The sequence below is a fragment of the Aricia agestis genome, chromosome 5 (genome assembly GCF_905147365.1).
Source record: "Aricia agestis chromosome 5, ilAriAges1.1, whole genome shotgun sequence".
Classification (NCBI taxonomy): Eukaryota; Metazoa; Arthropoda; class Insecta; order Lepidoptera; family Lycaenidae; genus Aricia; species Aricia agestis.
The window spans coordinates 1,155,090-1,178,223 of record NC_056410.1 but is presented as its reverse complement, the minus strand read 5'-3'; the positions used below and the strand labels follow the sequence as shown (position 1 = coordinate 1,178,223).

Below are 23,134 nucleotides of genomic sequence, written 5' to 3'. Positions count from 1 at the left end.
AAGTTCATGATATTTTGTAATGGAATATAATTTCCACTGCGTTAGATCAATTACTTATATATTTTTCAGAATTGAAATTACTATATTTTTATGTCTCCTGTCACTTTTAAAACTTGAAAATCGTCCGTTTCTGGGAATACAGCGCCTTAAATTATCACTCTACTAATAATTATGGACATTATTTGTAAAAGTAACGAATTTTAACCATAATAAACTATTAAGTAATTCTACAATTTTATATATTTTTATCATGTTCCTAACGTTAAACATTGTTTTGTTACAAGCAAGTTATTAAAACACAAAAACCTGCAAGGCTTGTACCGTAGCATTATGCAGCCAACTTAAAAATCACTTGTTAATAAGGTCTGTCGAAACAAAAATCATGCTTTTATTCCGGACGTATTATAATGTTCTGGACACGTTGGAAGCGACGATAGTTTGTCTCTTTTTTGCGTGTATATTCTTGCTATGTGCTATCTCTTTTATACTATCGAGATATCAATGCTATGTGCTCTATTGAATTTCTGCCGGCGCCCGGTGTCTCGCTCTTTTTGAATCAGTTGATATTTTTAACTTGCGCACAGTGCACGTCAAACGCAGTATTACAACATCGACGATTTTTTATTATCAAATAGACTTTAATTCTTATAAATTGGAAATATAAAGACCATGGCCAAGGTATGTAACTTAAAATTTATTTCACACACTAAAATTTTATATAAATATAAAAAATATTACGAAGTTGCATGGTCCTGTGACGTTCTCGCACGACAATTTATTTATGCAGCAATAATATGCCATTTCTTTATGCACAATAATATAATTCATACTATATTGATAATTATGATTATGACTAAACATAAATGATTTGATAGCTAATTATTACTCATATTTAAATAATAATATATAAAATGAGGCAGTGCGGTACTATCATTATTCACTTTACTATTGATACATAAGAATTACTTGGTATTTAGTAATAATTACCTACTTATATTATCATATTTTTATATCGGTATTAATCAATTTTTATTATATTTTTTTAAAACTTTATATTATTTCACAAGAAATAAAATGAGGATGTTTGCAATTTAATTTCCCTTAATTTTTTGGCAGATTATTTTTTAAGCAGGTAACAAATTTCAAAAATATGTCATGTTACGAATGTCATATGTCATTTGTCAAAGAAAAAAATCAATACTGTGGACGTCAAAATCATAGGTTTGCTGAAGTATTTCCTTAATCTGTTTTACCGGCGTCTATCCACATAAATTTCCTATATAAATACGTAATTTAATGTCTCATAACATAAAAAATATATTAGTGCAAGCTAAGAACTGTTACAATCGACTTGTCAATATGAACAAGAGTAGCTACTGGGTATGTACAAATTATACATTTTAGTACAGTGCTAATTGATCCCAGGTGATATTAACGTTTGAATAGAAAGAATGTGATTTTGAAGCCTTAAATCTTTATCATTATATTACTATAAAGTGGACTATGTCCTCGATATCTTTATTACTGCTATCAAAGTTGAAAATTACCAGCAGCCTAATAACTTCTAATTTTATACCTATTTAATGTGGGTTGATCTGGCCTATATCCCTTGACTGTAATTGTTATAAATAACCAAATACTTCTATTTAAACTGATGTAGACGGGCCATACGCACCAAATTGTCGGCTGTTCCAATAGAGCTAATTCACACCGTTGCAGTCAGTCTTCACTGGCGCGCTGTACGCAACGGTCGTATGCGAGTGTGTACGGTTAGCAAATAAATTTTTAAAACAAACTTAGTTTTATTTTCAGATACTAATTAATGTAACCAAAGGGCAAAATGATATCTTGTGTAAAAATAAAAAGATTTTGTAAAAAATATATAAATAAATCTTCAGGGATTACCTTTCACAGGTAACTATCATAGTTGTTCACAATAGATGAATAATTTTTACCTGGCTACAGCAAAGCAATAAGTAAGAGTTATGTGTGTCACAGGCTATGTATGTATGTATGTTTGTATATGTTACTGTTAATTTACGTAAGCTAGTTAGAGTGAAAATTCACGCAGTATTCTGCAGATTTTCTGGGTGAGTAAGTTAAAGTGCAAAAAATTGATTCTATTCTTACATTACTAGACAATCTGCAGAATATCTAGGTAATCGGCAGTCTACCGACCACGCACGGTATGTTGCATAAAAGAGGTTCTTGTTTGAATAAATCATATTATTTAGTTGTAGGTATAGGGATTATTGAATATAATTTTTAGGACATTAACAAAGGTAAAAAAAAATATTGACTCATTTTTTTCTTCAACTCTTGTCTCTGGGACTCAGCTGATCTCAGACTAGCCGTGTAAGCATTGTCTAATAGTATCTAAGATTCAATAAAAAAAAAACTATAATTTACATTTTCAATTTGTCACCTTGTTGTCAACAGACTTCAACCATAAATAAAAGAGTATAATTTGTATGTATAGGCTTGTCTCTCAAAAATCTGTCATCTTTCCTAGTGTGTGTGTTGTAGTGTGTGTAATGTTTTATTTGTTAAAATAATGTATGATAAAAGCATAATTTTAAAATAATATTAGCTCGATGCACTCTTTCACCATATAAACTATAACTGTGCAAAATTTAATTTACCTACGTTTCCCAATTTTTCGTCAAAAGGGATACAAAGTTTTCGCTTGCGTATTAAATATTAATATATAGATAATTATTACTACTTACTTAATTAAACATGGGAATAAAAAACGATCACCAAACCATACTTTGATACCCAATAGTTTGCCAAAAAGAAAATATACTTGACATCAATATTTAAGATAATATTATATTTTATGCTATATAAGGTGTAACAAAACTATGTGATACTTTAGGATGTGTACATGTTCCTTATTGTGATTTTACTGTGAAAGTAGCAGCACTGAATGAGCAAATTTTTTTTTTACTTTTGTATGGGCATTGGGCAAACGCTCCAGTGTAGTAACGAGTCTCTAAGTTTAAAAAAAAATAAATAATAGTCTAAAATACAATAGAACAATCAGAGAAATTAATTTCTAGGCAGATGACGGACCTAAGTTATTTGGTCGCATTTAAAGTTAAACCCAACCGACAGATCACAATTAAAATTGAATTGACATGATCCAACTACATGACGTTGTTCTGTCAACTACCTAGGATTTAGGATTCAATTTCCTCGATGGCACATACTAGCTATTTTAGTCACGACTGTATGAACTACATTGTAATCAAACACCAAATATAATAAATGATCACCAAGCTTTACAGCTTCACCAAATTTCAAAATGCCTGACAAGTGACAGAAGTGCCTGTTTTTTTAGTGGCTGTTGGCTATAGCATATAAATAACCATAATAAATGCCAGTGTCAAGTATTCAATTGCGAGAAAAAAAATTTCGTATGACGTTTCTCTCGTCGAAATTGACTACATGACAAAACTCTAGACCCACTCCCCCCTCTTGTGACCGAGCATAGTATTTTGAAGACCCGTCCCTAAATGGGTCACGTAGTATGGGTATGTTCCCTTACGCTTGCGTTCAGTATTATAACCGAACACCATAGACCATCCTTGTCACTCTTGTTACAAAATAATATTGGCATCTCGCCCTTACTATGAAGATACATTTTTGTTTGTGTGTGTAATGTTTTGAGTGTATTGTTTTAGGATTGCTTTTCAAATGTCATAGCATGTCTACATCAGTTTAAATAGAATTAGTCTTTGTAAATAACTTGATTTTAAAGTCACCATATTTAACAGGATTGCTACTTATTCTTCTGGCCAAAGTCAGCCTGCCTTTGGCTTTACTAAGTATTGACTATAAGTTATATCTTTATTCATTAGAAATAATCATTGAAAGTTTTAGTATTACTCATCTTGTAATTTTCCATTATCTTTAATACTTATCATGATATAAACATTACTAAACAAATATATAATATATCGGTTAGCAAATTTCTGTGGAACTGAGAAATGTAATTTTTTTCTCTTATCTCCTCTGGTGTCATCACATTTTATTGCGATAATAAACACTACTATTATCTTTGAGCCAATGTTTTGTTTTGCTATCAGTTGATGGCCTTAGTTTTAGCAATTAAATAAGTTTTTTCCCACTAATATTTTTGTAATGAATGAGATGTATCATATCCAATACAGGGGATTTTCATAGTAATTAATACTCGATCATGGGAATAGCAGACACAATAGATTTTCAATTGTTATGTGACAGCCGGATGCCGCTTGGGGATTTTTCCTATATATTATGTTTCTTTAGAAATTACCTAGTTTGTTTTAAAGAAAACTTGTTGTAGGGATTTCATCATGGTTACTTGATATCAATTCTAGATGCAGGGAAGCGGGGACGACAATTTCAAATTTATAGAACTGCCAGACAGCGCTTATGTGTGCTAATCAATAATAAAACACTTCAATAATTCAAACAATAATTATCCAACCAGATTTCATTACTTACATTTTTGTTTCAAAATACCAAAAGCTGAGATATATTTGCAGTTATACTTCATCTTTGTTTTGTGGAGTAATTTTTACTCAGAGTTTCCATAGTTAATTACTGCTAAATTGATAATGGCACGTTTCTTGGATTCTCATCGCACACAATTGGTTGAAATTGATGCTGTTTTAATTGATTTTTATTGTTTCAAAACATGTGCAATTATTTGTGGGTTGAGAGTAGAGGACATTAATGACAATGAATGACAGTAAAGTCTAGATTGTTTAACTGCCACACTCAGAGACAATTTTTTAAGAGCCTTTATTAACCCACTGCTGGGCAAAGGTCCTCTATCCGTCTCGCTCCAACGCCAGCGCAGGTCAGCCTGGTTTGTAGGCATCCAGTCCTAGCCATCTTTTTCGAGGCCGTCCACGGCGGCGTCGTCCATCTTCTGGTACCCACTCTGTGGTGACAAATATTTATTTATCTATAATAATATAATGAAGTGTTTGACAGATAATGTATGGGGATTTAGTCAAAATGTTCATTTAATTATTACAGTTAAGTAATTAATGATATATTCGTCGTTGAGTGTGGCTGGTGGCAGTTAATTCAAGTCCAATCCCAGCATCCAAGCTGTTCATAGGATTTAATTGTTTTTTTTTTATAAAAATGCATCTCTAATTGAAAAGTGAAATTTAAACTTGACATAATTTAAACTTGACACATATGAGGATAAAATTAGAAGGAAAATCTTATTATTGGGGTCATGAAAGAAGGATAAAACAATTCTTATAATAAATTTTGGAAACTGTCATTGGCAGGCAGGGTCTTTAGAGAATTGAAGTTACTGTCAGTGGTGGAAGATAAACAAAATAACACAGAAATATAGTCATACACAAAATAAACACTAATATTCTACTGAAACTCTATTAGTATACTATATTAGTATACTAGCTGTTGCCCGCGACTTCATCCGCGTTAACATAGTATAATAACAAAGATGGATAGTTTTCTCCTTTTTGTTTTTGTGGTTCCATATACAAAGGGTAAAAACGGTATTTAAGCAAACGTCAATAAACTTTCATGTTTCTAACTCAAGAAATGACGGACTTTCATTAAAACTTTAAACCCTTATTTCACCCCCTTCGGGGTAAAATTTTCAAGATTCCTTCCATACTTCCTTGAAGTGTTTAGTGTAAATAAAACAACCCTACTCACCAAATTTCGTGGCTGTAACTTTTACAGTTTTTGCTCAGCGATGATGAATCAGTCAGTCAGTCAGGACATGTAATTTTATAAGTATAGATTTATCATAAAGAGAAATAAATTTGATAATTTCACTAGCAGTCACCCACCATACCACCCACCTTAAACTTTTATTATATATATTTACAATTCGCTCTACGTAGAGCTGTATTTAAATTCCTATTTCCCTGTTGACACACAATCGCTGATAACACAATCAAAAATGCAAACCTTGAGCTGTCTCTTTGTTTGACAATGTGCTAGTCAAGGACCGAATACTTACGCTTATACGCAGGTGGTATCAAATTGCCAATGACTAATCCATACTTTACTAATTACTAATATTATATAAATCCGAAACTGTGTCTGTCTGTCTTTTACCTCTTCACGCCCAAACCACTGAACCGATTGTGCTGGGCATGGAGATACTTTGAGTCCCGGGAAAGGACATAGGATACTTTTTGTCCCGGAAAAACGTACGGTTCCCGCGCGATAAACGAGTTTTGGCGCAACGGAGTTGCGGGCGTCATCTAGTATTCAATACTAGTGCCCCGTGCCTATAGTTGCCAGGCGTCCTATCCTGGACGCCTGGCAACCATGCAAGCTGGACACAGTCAGTCTTTTGATTGCTTGTCCGGCCAAAGTCCGGCTTTTGTAGATCTTTGAATCGATAATTATATATGAAAATCTACTATTTTTAGAAGGTTTTACACCTAATAAAATGTAAAATTGTTTTTAATAAAACAGAAAATTGCGAACGTATTCCTACACGAGTTCAGATTCTAAGTAGGTACTCGATAGCAGGACTTTTTTGTACAAATGTCCGGCTAAGCTGGCTACTTTGTCCGGCTTTTTGGCTAAGCGACCTGGCAACCCAGCCGTGCCCGATGTTGATAAAATGATGATTGTTGATTCAGCTAATGATAAATCGATCGTATCTAAATCCGCTATTTAGTTGTAATCCCCTTGTTTAGATGCCTGAGTTACATAAGGATGCAGCGATAGGCCGGTTCGCGTATCATCACGTTGCGCGTCCTACGAAACGCCTTAGCTCGTCGTCTACTAAAAATGTGTAGGTAGTGCATAGAATTATAACGTTAGGTATTGACATTCTACGGTAGTACCTCAGTGTAGAACACTGACTTCTACAGGGTATAACAAAAATACAACACACTGGACAGGCGATCGCTATCAATAAAATTTTCCTATTTGAAAGTCGCCATATTGGCGCTGATTGCTATGTGAGAGCAGTAGTGAGTGTACTTGGAACTACTATTTTGCAAATGGCGGTTGTCATTTTCTATATAAATTAGTTCACAGTACGCTCACCGCGGCGCTTCAAATCGGCACAAAAAATAGCTGTCATTTTGTACGGCATAGCCTGTCCAGTGTATTATAGAGGTCAGTGGTGTAGATAGTGGTAGTACGTTCAGGGTTATTTTACATTTTTATCTTTCTGTCAACTTAAGGATGGCTCTTATTAGAATTATAAGTAACCTTCAGTTTAATGTAATGCAGAAGTCACAAATCATAAGAGATGCAGTTAACTCGATTGAATCTGAATCATTCTGTCAAGAATTTTCAATTAGTAAATAAAAATGTAGCTACTAAACCAGCTTACACTAATTGCAGACTACCAAGAAACGTGGTATTGTTCATCTCGGTTAAGGAAAAAATATCTCCAGCGCAACGACCTTATGCAGTGAGATTGCATGCGTTAAGGCCCCTCTCTACGATCAACATGGTTGTGCATGGAGGGTTCTGGGTTAACATTGGCTCCGTGGCGTCGCTCTATAAAATTATACATCTTATTATGTTTTCAATGTATCGGCTACAATATTATTTTGAATAAGCGTAAAATATGCGATAAGAAAATCATTATCGCAAATACTTTATTACATATTTTAGCCTGAATTCTGGAATGTAGTCCAGACAAGACTGCACAGTGCACACAGTTTATTGCATAATGATACTGAAGTTTGGGAGCGCAGGCGACTATGCCTACCGCACGAATTTGCATTAATCCATCATCACCGAACGTGTAGAGGCCGCTTACCCAGCACGACCCCGAAAACGTGGAATAAAACTGCGCACAATACAGGTTTCCGTGTGAATCGAGGACATCAACAACAATGAATTTTCAACCGAGCACTCGCTTTGAGCAGAAAATTCGATACACGCCATTGTATGTGCTCGTTTGAAGCATTTATTGCTTGCATTATTTACAGTTAGAAATACAGTCTCTAAAGTCTAAAACAACCTATGTAGTTACCGAAGAGTTTAGTCTTGGAAATATCCAGAAAATTACCACCTAATCACAGCAAGACTCAAAAGTGGTACACGGAATCTACCGTCGTCCACGCAATAGATACAAGCTTATGGTAGGTTAGGTACTAGGTAGGTAGGCAGTAAGGAAACAGATTTTTGTTCTTGGAGAAGTATTACAGGCAATCAAGAAGGCCTATCAAAAATGAAAGGCCTGATAAGCATAACCGGTAATTAATCGTATTCTATTATTACACTCGTCTGCTGCCAATTTAATTTGGCAGTCACTATCACAACAACATTCAGTTCCCTTGTTCTTTCGTGAACCACTTGTTAAGGCAGAAAATTAAGGCGAAAAGTCATTTTCGCTTGCTATGGAAATTGGAGACTTAGAGGATCTCGTTCTCCCGTTTCAGAAGTTGCAGATGTGTGGAACCGAGGAGGAGATGAGGGAGGTGGCCGGCAGAATCTGCAGGAACTACCTCCATGGTGCCTGGAAGTGTGTGGACCCTAAGGATTTGGATTTCAGACGTATCAGGTAAGATTTTTCTTCTCAAGATGGCTACAGTAGAAATACGAAAGTATAGACAAACAGCGGACATAAACTAAAGGTGCCGTTCCGATCTTTACCGCGGCTAGCTGCGATCGACAAAAAATCAAATCTAATGCCACTTTATGACATAGACTAAAGTTCTAAAAATTTAAATAAAATACTACTTTATGACGTACTACGTAGACTATAGTCTATGTCATAAAGTGGCATTTTAATTGAATTTTTGTCGATCGCGGCAGCGGCAGACGGCAGCTTCAGTTTATCTCCGCTGTTTTTCTATACTTTTGTATTTCTACTGTAGCCTACCGGGTGCTGCAGTTCGAGAATGTTTTTACTCGTAATCGTGTGCCCCCGAAGATCGTAACCCGTTTAGCCACAGCCGGTTTTTGTGAGCGAAACATAAACACACACCCTAGTTTTTTGCATGCCTTATAGTATTGGATCCGACCGTAAAATCCTGCAGGAATCGTTTTTTTCGATCAAATATATTTTAAAATAATCTTTAGAACGTGAATGGATTAATGTTGGATTGCCTTGTCAAAAGTAGAATAGAATATATTCCAAGAAATTTGTAACAATAGTTCTTATAATTAGTTATAGTATCAAAATTTCTGCCTCACTGGCGTGGAAATATTGTCTTATTTTAAACATTTCATTTAAATCTTATTTTATTCTAATGAGCATGCAAACGTCGCTATTTAACTATTTGAAAAGATTAAATCATTAACATATTTTATCATATTATAACATATTACTATATTGAACTCATTTCATTATTATTGTCTTCATTAAAAACCTAGTAGCCGCAAGTACCTCTAATTAAGTTTAATGTTCATGAGATAAATGCATAAATTTGCATGTATATTTTTTTTCAATAAATTTTACATCATCTGAAAGAAAATGACGAGACAAAATAAGGTATAAATGGTTGCCAGCTCTAAGTCGGCCGCAATCTATGGTTGCCAGCCCGTAAACAGACATAGTTGTTCATCAAAATTGAAGCATCGTTTTTTTTAATAATTTTGATAGAGAATTAAAGTTTTATGCATTTTGTACATGAATATCCATGGTTGCCAGTTCCACGATAGCCGCAAACTCGGGTTGCCATCACTTTTGTATACGACATCGCGTGAGGTTAGGAAGCGCAAGAGAAAAGAAGCACGCATTGTTACTTGCGATAAATGAGGATATGGCATAGCAGCTGCGACACTGATAGCCTAGTCAACAAATATTTGTGGATGGAAAAGTCCAAAACAGAAATTGACTTGGAATTTGAGCGAAAAGTTCCTTTATACTTCCTACTTTTTTGTGTTAAACGAGTATCCATACTATACACTTTTACTATAATATTATAAAAGCGAAAGAAGCCTGATACGGTGATAAAGACTTAAACACAATAAAAATGAATTATCAAAAGATTATTGACTTCAATGCCAAGGATCTTCCGTCAACACGGCCAATGTCATACTTTGGTTTCTTGAACTACTATTTACCTCTGTTTTAAGACGATGTTCATATGAAAATCTGAATGGATTAATGATGATAATATCAAATGGTTGGATAAATTGGTCTTATCGGGTTTCCGTACCCAAAGGTTAAAAACGAGACCCTATTATGTTCGGGCCACACTAACGAGAAACGCCATTAATTATCGCGTTAATTCTAAAACATGTTATAGCATTATCGCCTTTACATGTCACTAATTAAAGGCGATAATGCTATAACATGTTTTAGAATTAACGCGATAATTAACGGCGTTTCTCGTTAGTGTGGCCCGAACATTACTGAGACTTCGATGTCTGTCCGTCTGTTCGTTTGTCTCCAGGCTGTAACTCAAGAACCGCTACAGCTAGACTTCTCAAATTTTCACAGATTGTGTATATCTGTTGCCGCGATAACAACAATTAATACTAAAAACGTTGGTGACAAAATATAAATTGAAGTTAGCCGAATAGCCGAGTCACAGAATTACTGGGTTAATACCAATATAATATTTTGAAAAATATAACCTAAAATAGCTGAAATAAAAGCTGCTAAATGATTTAAAATTTACCCTGTTGCTACTGTAGCGCCACATATATATATATATATATATATATATATATATATATATGCACGTTTTCTTTTACTAAAATAAGTATGTTTTGATTCGAATCATCTGGTTCTTTGTTTAGAACTGGTGAAAATAACAAAGGTATGAGTAACATTTAAGTTATAGGTGGTACGGAAAGCGAGATCCGATGTGCGCCGTGGCCCGTGGGCCGTGACATCATGTTACTCGCCCTGCGTACAAAGTAAACCGATTGTTTTTGTTTGTTTTGCTAAAAATAAATAGAAAATTTTCATCGTTCATGTCTTGGTAAATTTTCTACAGAAATCCAACTTTTTTACCCAAATCTTCCTATCATTGAACTGAATCTTGTTTTGAATTAATGTATCTACACCCTCAAGCTTTTACCTACATTAGGTAGGATATGATAAAAATCTCAGGGTTGAACATAATAATCCGGATTCTGAAATCCTAATCTGGTAAAAGATGGCCCCGACCGAGTTTCTTACGCCGGGTCTGTTCCCGAACCGGTGATATGCATATTGTGGACGTTTAAAAAGTACATTGAACACTACCAATTTTGAGTAAAAATATTTTTATGTAATATCAAGGAGTTTGCAAGACCACCTTCGTATCGATTGAGTGTGCCGTCTGCCGCCCACCACGCCCGTCTACAGAGACTTCTATTTTTAACTCCGCGGTTAAATATTACGCCCAGATTGCCAACATACTCGTTAAACGTGTACACGATTAATTAACACCTTCGTGTAATCCCCTGGATAACGAGAAGAAATGTTTTGACGGCGTCATGTAGCATATCTCATCTTTGTATGCTACGGTTTTTCCTGAGGGTTTCTCCGTTTCCTATCTGGCCGAATAACTGAAATGCTTCTTGAAGTTTTAATGTGAGCCATGCTTCAGACGAATGACCTCAACCAGACTAGTGTCATGGCCTCACACAAAGCCGGCGTGAACGCTTATATCGTATTTGAGATAGTGAGCAAGTTAACTGGAGAACAGGGATGGGAATTTTAAGGATAAACTTAAAATTCCCATCCGACCATCCAAGGACCACAACTTGCAATACATACGTGTGACTATGGTGTCCATGACCAGAGGTTATCGCTTGTCATCAGGTGATGCGTCTGCTAGTTTCCTGGTTTTCAACATCGTAAAAAAATCACATGCTGCGGCTGTCTCAACTTATGCCTCGATCAGACCTGCCGAGTAGAGTGGCGTAAGAGTGCTCTCGGCCAAGCAATGTCTCGGTATGTTTTGTATGGATGTGCTCGGCCGAGTGTACTGTGTCGACTCTTGCCACTCAACTCGGTGGGTGTAATCAAGGCATGGCGTAGCTGTGTAATAAGTTCGTATAAAACGCATTATATTACTTTACCGCCCTAACGGATACGCGCTCGTTGTTATCGATCATTCGTTGGTTCTGTGGCCAAGATGTGGGTATCATAGCTTAGTCACGGCGTACAATGTTTGAACACGAGGACATGTGTTAGTAAACAACTCGGCGACACAACAAAATTTCGCTTCGAATGTTTGAATTAATTTGCATACTTCATGCATAATCGAAACCATTAGAAACGTATGTTTTTGGCATTTAGAATACTCTGGCAACAATCTAATCAGCTTTACTCAGAAGTTGTAAAATCTAATACTCGATACAATGCAACCTTGAGGAGCGGGCTCAAGTCGGAGCAGATAGCGGCTTATCTGGCGGATAATGTTTAAGACATAAACATGTCAATGACTCTATCTATATTTCATGAATCTCCTGATTATAGTTACTATCTTGAGGATAATTTGACGTTTATCTACCTCCTGCTAGAGAAATATTATTTCATAAACAATATCATTTCCTCGGTCATAACAATCCTATTCTTCGCTCTGCAAACAAACTTACTCTTGCTTTTCCATCTCATAAAACTTCATTCTATGATTCTTCCTTCACCATCTCTGCTATTCGAGTCTGGAACTCCTTACCTGATTTTATTAAAAAATCTGAATCTATCAATATATTCAAAAAACGTGTAAAACAATATTACTTAGACCTCTCTATATAAAACTGTTGGTGTGTAGGTTCTTTTATTTATACTTTTTATTTTTGTATTATATATGTGTACAGTTTAGTTAGTTTATTATAGTTATTAATATTGTTTGTATGTATTATTTATATTTTTTTTATGTCAAGTATTCTTAATTTTAGTACCGGTTGTCTGGAAGAAACTGCTTAAAGCAGTAAGACCGCCTTTTTACACAATTTTGTAATTTTTATATTTTTTGTTTTGTTGTTGTTATTTCTTTTGTTTTTTGTCTATTGTATGTTTTTTTTTCTTTTGTGTGTGCAAATAAAGAATTTATTATTATTATTATTATTATCATAAAATATGTTTTACATTAAATTCAATAAACTAACTTTACATAGAGTTCCATTGTAGCTGTGTGTGTGCAATGAAAAACTTTTCTAGCTATCTTTGAAAATGATCTATCGGCCGTACTAAGAGACACTTATTGATTACTTAATTAAAATTTAAATGAGATTTTAATTTTTAACATAACTCCATGTCATTTTCTGTCAAGTTCTTTTTAACCGACTTCCAAAAAGGAGGAGGTTATATGTTCGGCTGTGGAGATTTTTTTTAATTAAAATTAAGTTCAGTATTTATTGAATGCCTCTGAGTGCTGTGGTTAGATCCTATAACAATTGGCACACGATAGGTTTATAAAAAGTTAAAAACTATTGGCTCGCTGTGCGCTGATGACAAGAACGTGTTTTGTGAGAGTTTTTGTTGGCGCCTTTTGTGCGAAAGCTGCGGACTGGAAATTTTTGCAAATTAACTACCAAATAGGGAAACCGTTTGTGTCATTATGTAACAAAAACACCACTATATTTTGGTCACGTTTTTTTAACGGGTGGGCAAAACCCACTCGTATTTCGATTATAATTATAGACGATCTCGTAACACACTTATCTCGTAAGAACTCCGTTCTTACAATTTGTTTTTCTTATCACTTCGTCAATACGTAAGTATGTTGTGCAAAAAAAGCTAAGGTTTAAACTAACGCGTTTGATTATGGTTTAGGTTGGTCTGTAAAATATGTTACTTGGTAAACCTGATATGAATATTAATTTCTTAGCTCCGGTAAAGAATGGAAAGCGTTCTCGAGCCTTCTACGTAGCTCGTATGTTATCGACATATTACCATCGAGGAAATTAACATTGAATTGAAAGTTATGTTTATACGTGGGAGAGCCATGCTTCGGCACGAATGGGCCGGCTCGACCGGAGAAATACCACGTTCTCACAGAAAACCGGCGTGAAACAGCGCTTGCGCTGTGTTTCGCCGAGTGAGTGAGTTTACCGGAGGCCCAATCCCCTACCCTATTCCCTTTCCTACCCTCCCCTATTCCCTTCCCTTCCCATCCCTACCCTCCCCTATTACCCTATTCCCTCTTCAAAGGCCGGCAACGCACCTGCAGCTCTTCTGATGCTGCGAGTGTCCATGGCCGACGGAAGTTCCTTTCCATCAGGTGACCCGTTTGCTCGTTTGCCCCCTTATTTCATAAAAAAAAAAACTTACGGATGGAGTTTACTGAACACAATCACACTTAGCAAGCTACTGCTCGTCCTTACTTCAGGTACATTTTCAGCTTTTACAAAATGACGAAAGTCTAGCTGTCGCTGGCTTGGGTTATATTATGTTATATAGGTCCGTCATATTATGTATATGGATCAACTTCTCTGATAGTGCATAGAGCTAGTAATACGTAGGTACGTTTCGACAAGACCTTAAGACCCAATTTCACCAACGACTGTTAAAGTTAACCATCAAATTAATTCCACTTTACCTCTTTCGATTTTCGTATGAATGAAAGAGAAGACATGACATTTTAACAAGCTTGTAACACTAAAAGACGTTGGTGAAATTGGGCCTTAAACTTTCAAGCAGCTTCTAAGATTGTAACATTATTTTCTTACAGTGGTGGTCTCTCCAACTTTCTGTACTATGTGGCTCTACCTGCGGATGTACCGTCCAAGCTGAGCTACCAGCGAGACTCCAGCCCGGAGTCCGAACCCGAGGCCAAGATGAGGAAGCCGCTGCTCAGCTCCCAGTCCTTCTGCATGGATGAGCCCAGAAAGGTAAGGTCTTACTCCTAGGTGGTTTGAGTACAAGACATTTATTATGATATAATTTATGGTCGAAACTTTTTAGGTAATCACAAATTTAGATAATAAGTTTATTGACTCCTTACATTACACCACCACCGCCGCTGCCACCAACATTATTTGTAGCTTTTACACACTTTGTTTATTTTCTATTTACTAAGTTAATTATTTTGGTTACACATAGATGTCTTTTTCATACATCGTGTGCCATATTCATAGAAAGACTATAATTTTTTCTTCCCACCAAGGTATGTAACTTGACGTACTGTGAACAAATTATTATTTGTAACTTAATTCTCATTCAGAGTAAACCGTTGTTATTAATGCATACGTATCTTATTGTGACCGTGATCCATGAATCTTCACAGATAACTCAATTTGATACTTGTGTGAGTAATGTTTATTAAGTAATTACTAAAAACATTTTAATATGTTGTCATATAATAATATGAAGAAAAGAGATAGACACAAGATTGTTGTATGAGTGCGAAAGAGCTCAACGATTCAGTGTTTCAGTACAGCATACAGATAAACTTGAGGCTTAGGTTGCAAAAAATGAGATCATTGATATACTTTGTAGTTGACACGGAAATATGAAGCAACATACTGGTAAACAACAAATAACAGAATATTTTTATTACATCTTTGTATATTACAATAAAGCCAATATTTTAGCTAAGCCATTGTTATCAGGATAAAGAGATAAACATTTCCGTGAAATGAATTAAAGAGGGAGAAAGATCTTCTTCCATAACAAATATATTCCACAACGAAGTGATAAAGTTAATTGTAGGTTTATTTATCGGTTATCACTTCCAGTCCTCGTATTTATGAAAGAGAAGGCATTTAACATGTTAAGCAGTAACGCACTGGTGCAATTAGACTTATTTGGCCTAAATGCAGATTAACATTGAGTCAGTATCTGACGTCAGTCCACTGACGTGTCAGTGCAGACCTGGCGCTGCCATAGTGTAATGCAGACTTTCATCGAGTCAGTTGCTGTTACAGTGTACTGTGCTGACTTGAAATTAATTTACACTACGGCAGTACACGACAGTGGACTAACTAATCAGTAGGTACTAATCAGAACACAGAACTAATCAGTTCCTGACTCAATGTAAATCTGCCTTAAAAGTATAATAATAAAAGAGGAAATAGCAAGGTGATCCACGTGGCTGTCATTATCTGTCAAATGACTATTCCAACGTGTAAAATCATAATATAGTTTTCTCTATCGACTTTCATAAATACGATGTATTCTAGAGTTCAGTGGAGAGACCTATCGACAGATTGTTGTGTAGCTCTTATTTATTGCCAAATTATCGTACGATTGTATGAATTTTCCATTGGCCTATATCCGATAGTGCGCGTCACTCGCTATCGGCCCGCGTAAACACGACAAATCTCTTATCTGAGCATTGTCAAAGAATCCTCTTTTGTTCTGCTCGTTTAAATGTCTAGGTGTTTTATTATGTAGACAGTAGACGTCTACCGTTTGTAATAAAGGGCATTGTATTTTTTGTCTAATGCTATGTACTATGTGCTAGTTTTTTCAACTGTTCCCTGTTCGCTGTGTTGAACTATGGCATCGATAACGCCTCTAGTGGCAAATAATGACAACTAGATAGATGCTATATAATACGTAATACATAAATAAAATTAAAAAAATATGTATTTTAAATTATGTTAGTGTCGGGAGAAATGGCGAGCGGCTGAACCGATTTAGCTAACTTTAGTTTTGAAATATTCGTGGAATTCCACAGAAAGTTTATATTAGGAGAAAAGTGACACGAAGTTCGACGGTCTAGTTGTAGTTAAAAAATATAAACAATATCTTTTTTTTTATGCGTGGGAGAGCCATGCTTCGGCACGAATGGGCTGGCTCGACCGGATAAATACCACGTTCTCACAGAAAACCGGCGTGAAACAGCGCTTGCGCTGTGTTTCGCCGAGTGAGTGAGTTTACCGGAGGCCCAATCCCCTACCCTATTCCCTTTCCTACCCTCCCCTATTCCCTTCCCTTCCCTACCCTCCCCTATTACCCTATTCCCCCTTAAAAGGCCGGCAACGCACATGCAGCTCTTCTGATGCTGCGAGTGTCCATGGGCGACGGAAGTTGCTTTCCATCAGGTGACCCGCTTGCTCGTTTGCCCCCTTATTTCATTAAAAAAAAACTACGCCTCAACTGTACTCTAATCTCAATTGAACCCTAATCCCTATATTACCTCTTACCTCTTGTTATGTCCTTTTAATATTTGAAACGTAAAGGTTGGAGTCACGTCTGGTCTGGTCTTTGGCCGTGGCGATAAGGGGTCGCGACGCACCGGTTATGGCCAGACGTGCTGATAGTAACAAACATCCGTGTATTTCTACATTTTTAACATGCCTTTAGTGTATTATTTTAGGGCCTAATACGTGATGAAGAGCTTGCCTTCATATTTTGTCTTTGTCACTTACCAAGCGAGAAGACATAACTTTCCGAGAAGCTAGTGGTTATTTATAATTTATTGGGCTATTATGAAATAGGCCTTAAAATAATATAGTAACGAATATTTATAATGAAATAAATAGTTAATTACAATGAGATACCAAGTTTGCGTGTGAATTTGTATACTCAGAATTATAGTCCAGACAACAGATAGCTAGTAAATAAATATTTGTTTAATTCAACTTGTATCAGTGCATTGTTTATATCTTTAGTACATATTGTAATGTCTCCATATAAAGATAGCATAGAGCTAGACAGTGCCGGTTTTAGCACTACCAGCTCCCTGGGCGAGATTTCTTCAGCGCCCAGGGTGCTGGTAGTTTGTGGGGGCTTGCCGGGCTTGCGGTGCCCTTTTTTGTTTGCCTTCAGCGCCCCTTTTTGTCCGGCGCCCTGGGCGGTCGCCCAGCGTCGCACCCTCCTATCGCCGCTACTGAGCGTATAGAGAGATTTGTGTATCTCACAATAAAAAGTTATATTTTTTAGTTGAATACTTGGGAAAAATGTATACTTAGATTTACGGTTAGGGCTATGTAAAGCAGTAGGTATGTTTATCGAATATGATGATATGCTGCTAAATTAATGGGTCTCTGCTCTACTACAGAGCAGGAACAGGCACCTTGGTCGCCACGAATACTCGTCCACAGAGGAAATTCGTGGCACCAACCCCAACCATATCGTTCAATTTATGAGCAGTATAGGGTTGGGGATGATACTCTAGTGCGAAGGAGTCACAATAGATTCTCATGGGTCGCAGTGACGTCAGGGCTACAGTGACCTGCCTTCTTTAAAAAAAAAATTAATGGGTTTTTAAATATCGAGATAACTTTATACCGTAATCTTGTTTTTTATGGAATTGTAAAATACAAGAAAATAGAGGTTTTACTGTTTTAACATAGATTAATTCCTGTAGTACCGTAATATGGCATGTGACAGTATGTATTACTTCACTATACATTGCTGGTCCTCCTCAGGTTCTGCTCCGCATTTACGGGCAGGTGCACGGCGAGCGCGCGATGGACGCGATCGTCACGGAGTCAGTGATATTCACGCTGTTGTCGGAGCGGCGACTCGGGCCCAAGCTGCACGGTGTGTTCTCCGGCGGTCGCATAGAGCAGTATATACCGGTTAGTAAGCAATAAAAATATAAAAAATAAAATCTTAGTTTCTTATTTGCCTACATAGGTACTCATAAATAATAATATAAGTGAACAGAGGGATCATTGGCGAGAGAATGCCGCTGCCCATGGATATTGTCACTTCAAAGGAGAAAGTCTAAAACCGGCCATGTGCGAGTTGGACTCGCCCATGAAGGGTTCCGCTAGCGTTTCTAATCCCTATCTTCTCCCCAGGCCCGCCCCCTCCTCGCCCGGGAGCTAATGGAGCCGGCTCTGTCCATGAAGATAGCGGAGAAGATGGCGGCCATCCACAGCATGGAGGTGCCGCTGACGAAGGAGCCCAGCTGGCTGTGGAAGACCATGGGCAAGTGGCTCAAGACCGCGCAGAACGAGCGGTTCGCGCCCGACGCGCCGCCAGGAAGGGTAAGTAATTCTAGAAACCTTACTATCCATACTAATATTACAAATGCGAAAGTGTGTCTGTCTGTCTGTTTCCTCTTCATGCCTAAACCTCTGAACCGGTTTTGATGAAATTTGGTATGGGGATACTTTGAGTCCCGGGAAAGGACATATTATTATGATACTTTTTATCTTTGAATAATGTACGGTTCTCGCGCCTTAAACGATTTTTTGCGCAACATAGTTGCAGGTATCATCTAGCTAAAGATATTTTACGACATAATAGAATACGTTAAAACAGTAATATTATATAAGTAGTCAATTATCGGCCAAGTGCGAGTTGGACTCGCGCACGAAGGGTCCGTACCGTAATAGAGCAAAAAATAAGCAACTTAGTTACACGAGCTCTATGACTGACTACGGTATGCGGTGTAGACCGTATAAAATCGACCCGTGTAAATTCTTCGTTATTATCGATCGCAAGTCGTAAACAAACACACGTGGAAGCTATGAATAAGAACCGGCTAAAATAAATAAAGTGCGTGAAATGAGTTGAAATGAATTAGTTCAATATAAGATTGTATTTTTAAATATAAAGCGTCAGGCAAAAAAGCGATGAAGATTACTTAAGACAATATATTTTTATGTATGACCACTGAACGCGCATGATTTTTTTAGCTAGACCGATTTTGATATTTCTTTTTGTAATTGTTACAGACTGACGAGGAGCAGGAGGTAATTAGAAAGCTGAAGGCGGTAGACTTCGACAAGGAGATCGAGTGGCTCAAGAAGTTCCTCGCCACTGTCGACTCGCCTGTCGTCTTCTGCCACAATGATATGCAAAAAGGTAACTAAATATATTATATTGATCTTTACCCAACGTTATGTTTTTTATTTATGATAAAAAGAAATTACGAAAAATGTGTTAAAAAGCAAGTTAATGCTCAAGCTGGTAAACCGCCTTAAAAATAGTTACACCACATATAATTCCCTAACAACTGAAACTACAAATGTATCGTTCTATATGACATAATCGAAGACTGAAAATTAGCTCCAGTTGATGTCAAGTGTCATAAAGACCTAAGCAAGGGCGACGAAAATTGTATGACCGACTTGAGCATGACAATCAACTAAATGAACGAAAGTTGGTAGTTGCCCAGTATTAAAAACTTATCTCTTTCTCCCAGGCAACATCCTCCTCCTAGAGGACGAGCCGACCCCCTCCGAGGACGAAATCTCGTCGGAGTACGTCGGCAGCTTCGACGGTAAAAAGCAGTGCGTGCTCACACAGTTCGACGACACCAACACCTCCGACAGTATCCTCAGCCACATGTCCGACAGCGGGGAACCCAAACTCGTCCTCATCGACTTCGAGTACTGCGCCTACAACTACCGGGGCTTCGACATTGCCAACCACTTCCAAGAGTGGCTGTACGACTACACCAACCCCGAGCATCCGTTCTACTACGAGAACCACGAGAACGGACCCACCCTTGAGCAAAAGGTTTGTTTTTGACATGAGCGGCCATATTGAATGCGGAATGAGTGAACGGTTGTTTGAATATTCATTCATCTTCGAGTTGAATTTATTTAAGCGATTTTCATTATATAAGCGATTTTGTATACGATATTTTCTTAACGTTTTTGTTACTTAATTTTTTCTTTAGTATTTCACACGCGTTTATTTTAGACGACTTTATCCGAAATCGCTTACCATCATCCTTTCACGACTTTTTTTAAAGTTCCAGAAAAGAATGAAGCTATACTACATTTTGAAAACGAGGTTCGTAATTCACTGCTATAGGTATATCAAACCTTATTCAAAGTTTTGATTATGATTTTGAAGGTTTTGTTTATCATAACATAATATTGCGTAATAAACAAAAAAGATTTTTTTACCTCTAACAATATGTTTTTATTCTTTAAACAGCAATATATAGAAGCTATTAGACAATTGACAATGTTTCTTATTCTAATAAATATATTTTTGTTAAAAAAATGTGGGAAACACTTTATTGCAATAATCTGTATTAATGTTTTAAAAACATACTAAAAGGGCCCATTCACGGCAGGACTGCACGGCAGTCCTGCAGTGAATGGGCCTCACTGATTGGTTCACATTCGGTGTTTCCGGTCGGCAACACTGAGTGTGATCAGTGAGGCCCATTGAATAGGCCTTTTAAGGAAAATGTTGATTTTACATTGTGACATCTCATTAAAATTTATTTTTATCTCATTTAAAACCTGGTACACAAAAGAAGTTACATTAACATAAGGTGAAAGTAAATTATGTCAATTGTCTATTAGTCAAAGGAAGCATAGACAAAAAACTAATAGACAATGAGAAACATATTGTAATACTGGAGTATATTTGAGAAAAAAAAATCTATAAGTATTCAAAACTTTGGCTATTAGTTTCTTACCCTGTGCTAACTAACACGTCTGGCTAATTAAAAATTGGTATTTTCATCATCGTAGTCAGTAATATTTAAAAGTTTATCCATAACTGGAAGCAACATAATATTATAAAATATGTGAAGCCGGATGTGTTAGAAACATAATATTTTTTCTTCAAAAATATTTTGCTAGCGAGGCAAAACAATCTTTGATCAAGGAGTGAGCAAATTAAAAAGAAGTTTTAGCTAACCTCATACATAAAGATAACCTTAAAATACTAACAAAATCAAATGAAGAATGTTTTAAAATGGTGGCGCTATTTGGCGCCAATTTGGGTTGGGATATTGTGACCACCACTACGCAGCTTGTGTTTGTTTATGCTTGATTTTTAGCGCACGCGGTGATCCCAAATAAAATGGCTACCGGAAGTTGCGTGTTCCTCGACCGGAAATGTCTCTGGCCGCGGGCGGTAATTAGGGATGACAAAATGGCGGCATGCCAAGTAAATGTACCTACAATAAGGAAATGAGTTACTTTTTTAATTTTCTTATTAATGTTTTTTTTTGTTGGTAATCAGCATCAAGAAATAATTTTATTATAAGTAAGTATAGAAAAAATTACGACTGACATTCTGACCGACGACTCTTATATTATATTTTTCTTATTCTTAGGTAAAAATATAGATTTCCTTTCATTCAATAAAAAAAATACAAAATGCTAGATTTATATTAATTTTCCCTTTTGAATGTAAAATGTTCCGCCATCTTGTTCACTGCAAATACAAAATGGTTACTACAAACTAAATCAGGCCATCACCGTATTAATTGCTTGATGCTGGTTCAGTATTTACTATCCAACATTGTCTGTAGTTGCATTTCTACGTGTAAAATTCATTTTTCTACTTTCATTATTAATCTTCGGATTATTAACACAATGATGGATAGTAATAGATTTTAAGAGACCATTTGTATTGACAAAAATTTTAAAATACTACTAAATTATTGTCCAGTATAAATGAACATTTCTTCCAAAAATTATTTGAAACCAAAAACTCATGTTGACGCTACATTTATAGAGGCTTTTGACAATGTAATTATTTGAGGAAAATTATTCAGATCCGCTACTTACGAACATTTCATTTTAAAGACAACAATTCCTGAGTAATTTACATTGAAAATTCTAAAGTTGCATTGTATAATTTTTGTTTAATATCTGATAAATATCCGGCGTTAAAATTCAAGAAAATCTCTATAACCTCTATAACATGATTATTACATTCATGAAATCTATGACCTTAGAGAGGCAAACTCAGCAAAATCTATCATTAACCAAGATTAGGTCATTAACTTCTAGATGTTCTCGCTTACACACACCATATATTACAATCTCCCGCTCATGTTTTAGGAGATATTCATCAAGGAGTATCTGAAGCATTATCACGCGAACCTCTCAGAGGACAAGGAAGTCCAGGAGCCGGATATAGACGAGGTGAACAAGCTGCTCACCGAAGTGGAGGCGTTCGCGCTCGCCTCGCATCTGCTGTGGACGCTCTGGTCCGTTGTCAACGCCTCCAAGAGCAAGATCCCCTTCGGTTACTGGGTAAGGCTTCGTAGCCAATAGCTTTCGACATGATAACATCAATCATCAAAATCACGTTCATTATCTTAAGATAAACTTGATTAAAATAAAACCTGTCATTTATAAATAATCTTTAACACTAAAATTTAAAAGGGATTTTCAGAATAGAATATGGAATTTTCATGGGATTTTTAAAATATTATCTCAATTATGGTCCATATAATATTACTGTTCTCTGGTAGGACTTCATTTAAAGTTTGAATGCCACCGAAGCGTTTATCGCACAGGATTAAAAACGTTTTATCTGAATCGACTCAATAGTTTGAGCGTGAGGAGGCGATAGACAGTCAGACGGACTTTGGAATTATAGTAACATTAGGTAACTTATAAT

The 23,134-nt window shown here is 36.3% G+C and overlaps 2 protein-coding genes across 6 annotated transcripts in view; one reads left to right on the top strand and one right to left on the bottom strand.

The window, feature by feature from the left end:
* Window positions 1-556: 556 nt before the first annotated feature.
* Window positions 557-23,134, top strand: part of LOC121727403 (choline/ethanolamine kinase) — a 24,090-nt gene continuing 1,512 nt past the window's right edge. Inside the window, exons 1-9 of one of the 5 annotated variants that reach the window (XR_006035665.1) lie at window positions 1,244-1,380; window positions 8,400-8,521; window positions 14,580-14,739; window positions 18,226-18,378; window positions 18,604-18,792; window positions 19,486-19,615; window positions 19,956-20,272; window positions 21,558-21,673; window positions 22,570-22,706. Coding sequence is in view for 3 of the 5 variants with exons in the window: in XM_042115240.1 (XP_041971174.1) it covers window positions 1,297-1,380; window positions 8,400-8,521; window positions 14,580-14,739; window positions 18,226-18,378; window positions 18,604-18,792; window positions 19,486-19,615; window positions 19,956-20,272; window positions 22,570-22,764 (1,350 nt within the window). In the remaining 2 variants the exon portion in view is untranslated. Of the gene's footprint in view, window positions 679-1,243; window positions 1,381-8,301; window positions 8,522-14,579; window positions 14,740-18,225; window positions 18,379-18,603; window positions 18,793-19,485; window positions 19,616-19,955; window positions 20,273-21,557; window positions 21,674-22,569; window positions 22,765-23,134 lie in introns of those variants that run through there. The other 4 variants (XR_006035664.1, XM_042115242.1, XM_042115240.1 and 1 more) reach the window with 4 other exon arrangements.
* The window catches only part of LOC121727406 (acidic fibroblast growth factor intracellular-binding protein), a 20,797-nt gene continuing 15,172 nt past the window's right edge, over window positions 17,510-23,134 (bottom strand). Inside the window, exon 12 of the transcript XR_006035666.1 lies at window positions 17,510-17,533. The gene's annotated coding sequence lies outside the window, so the exon portion shown is untranslated. The remainder of the gene's footprint in view (window positions 17,534-23,134) is intronic.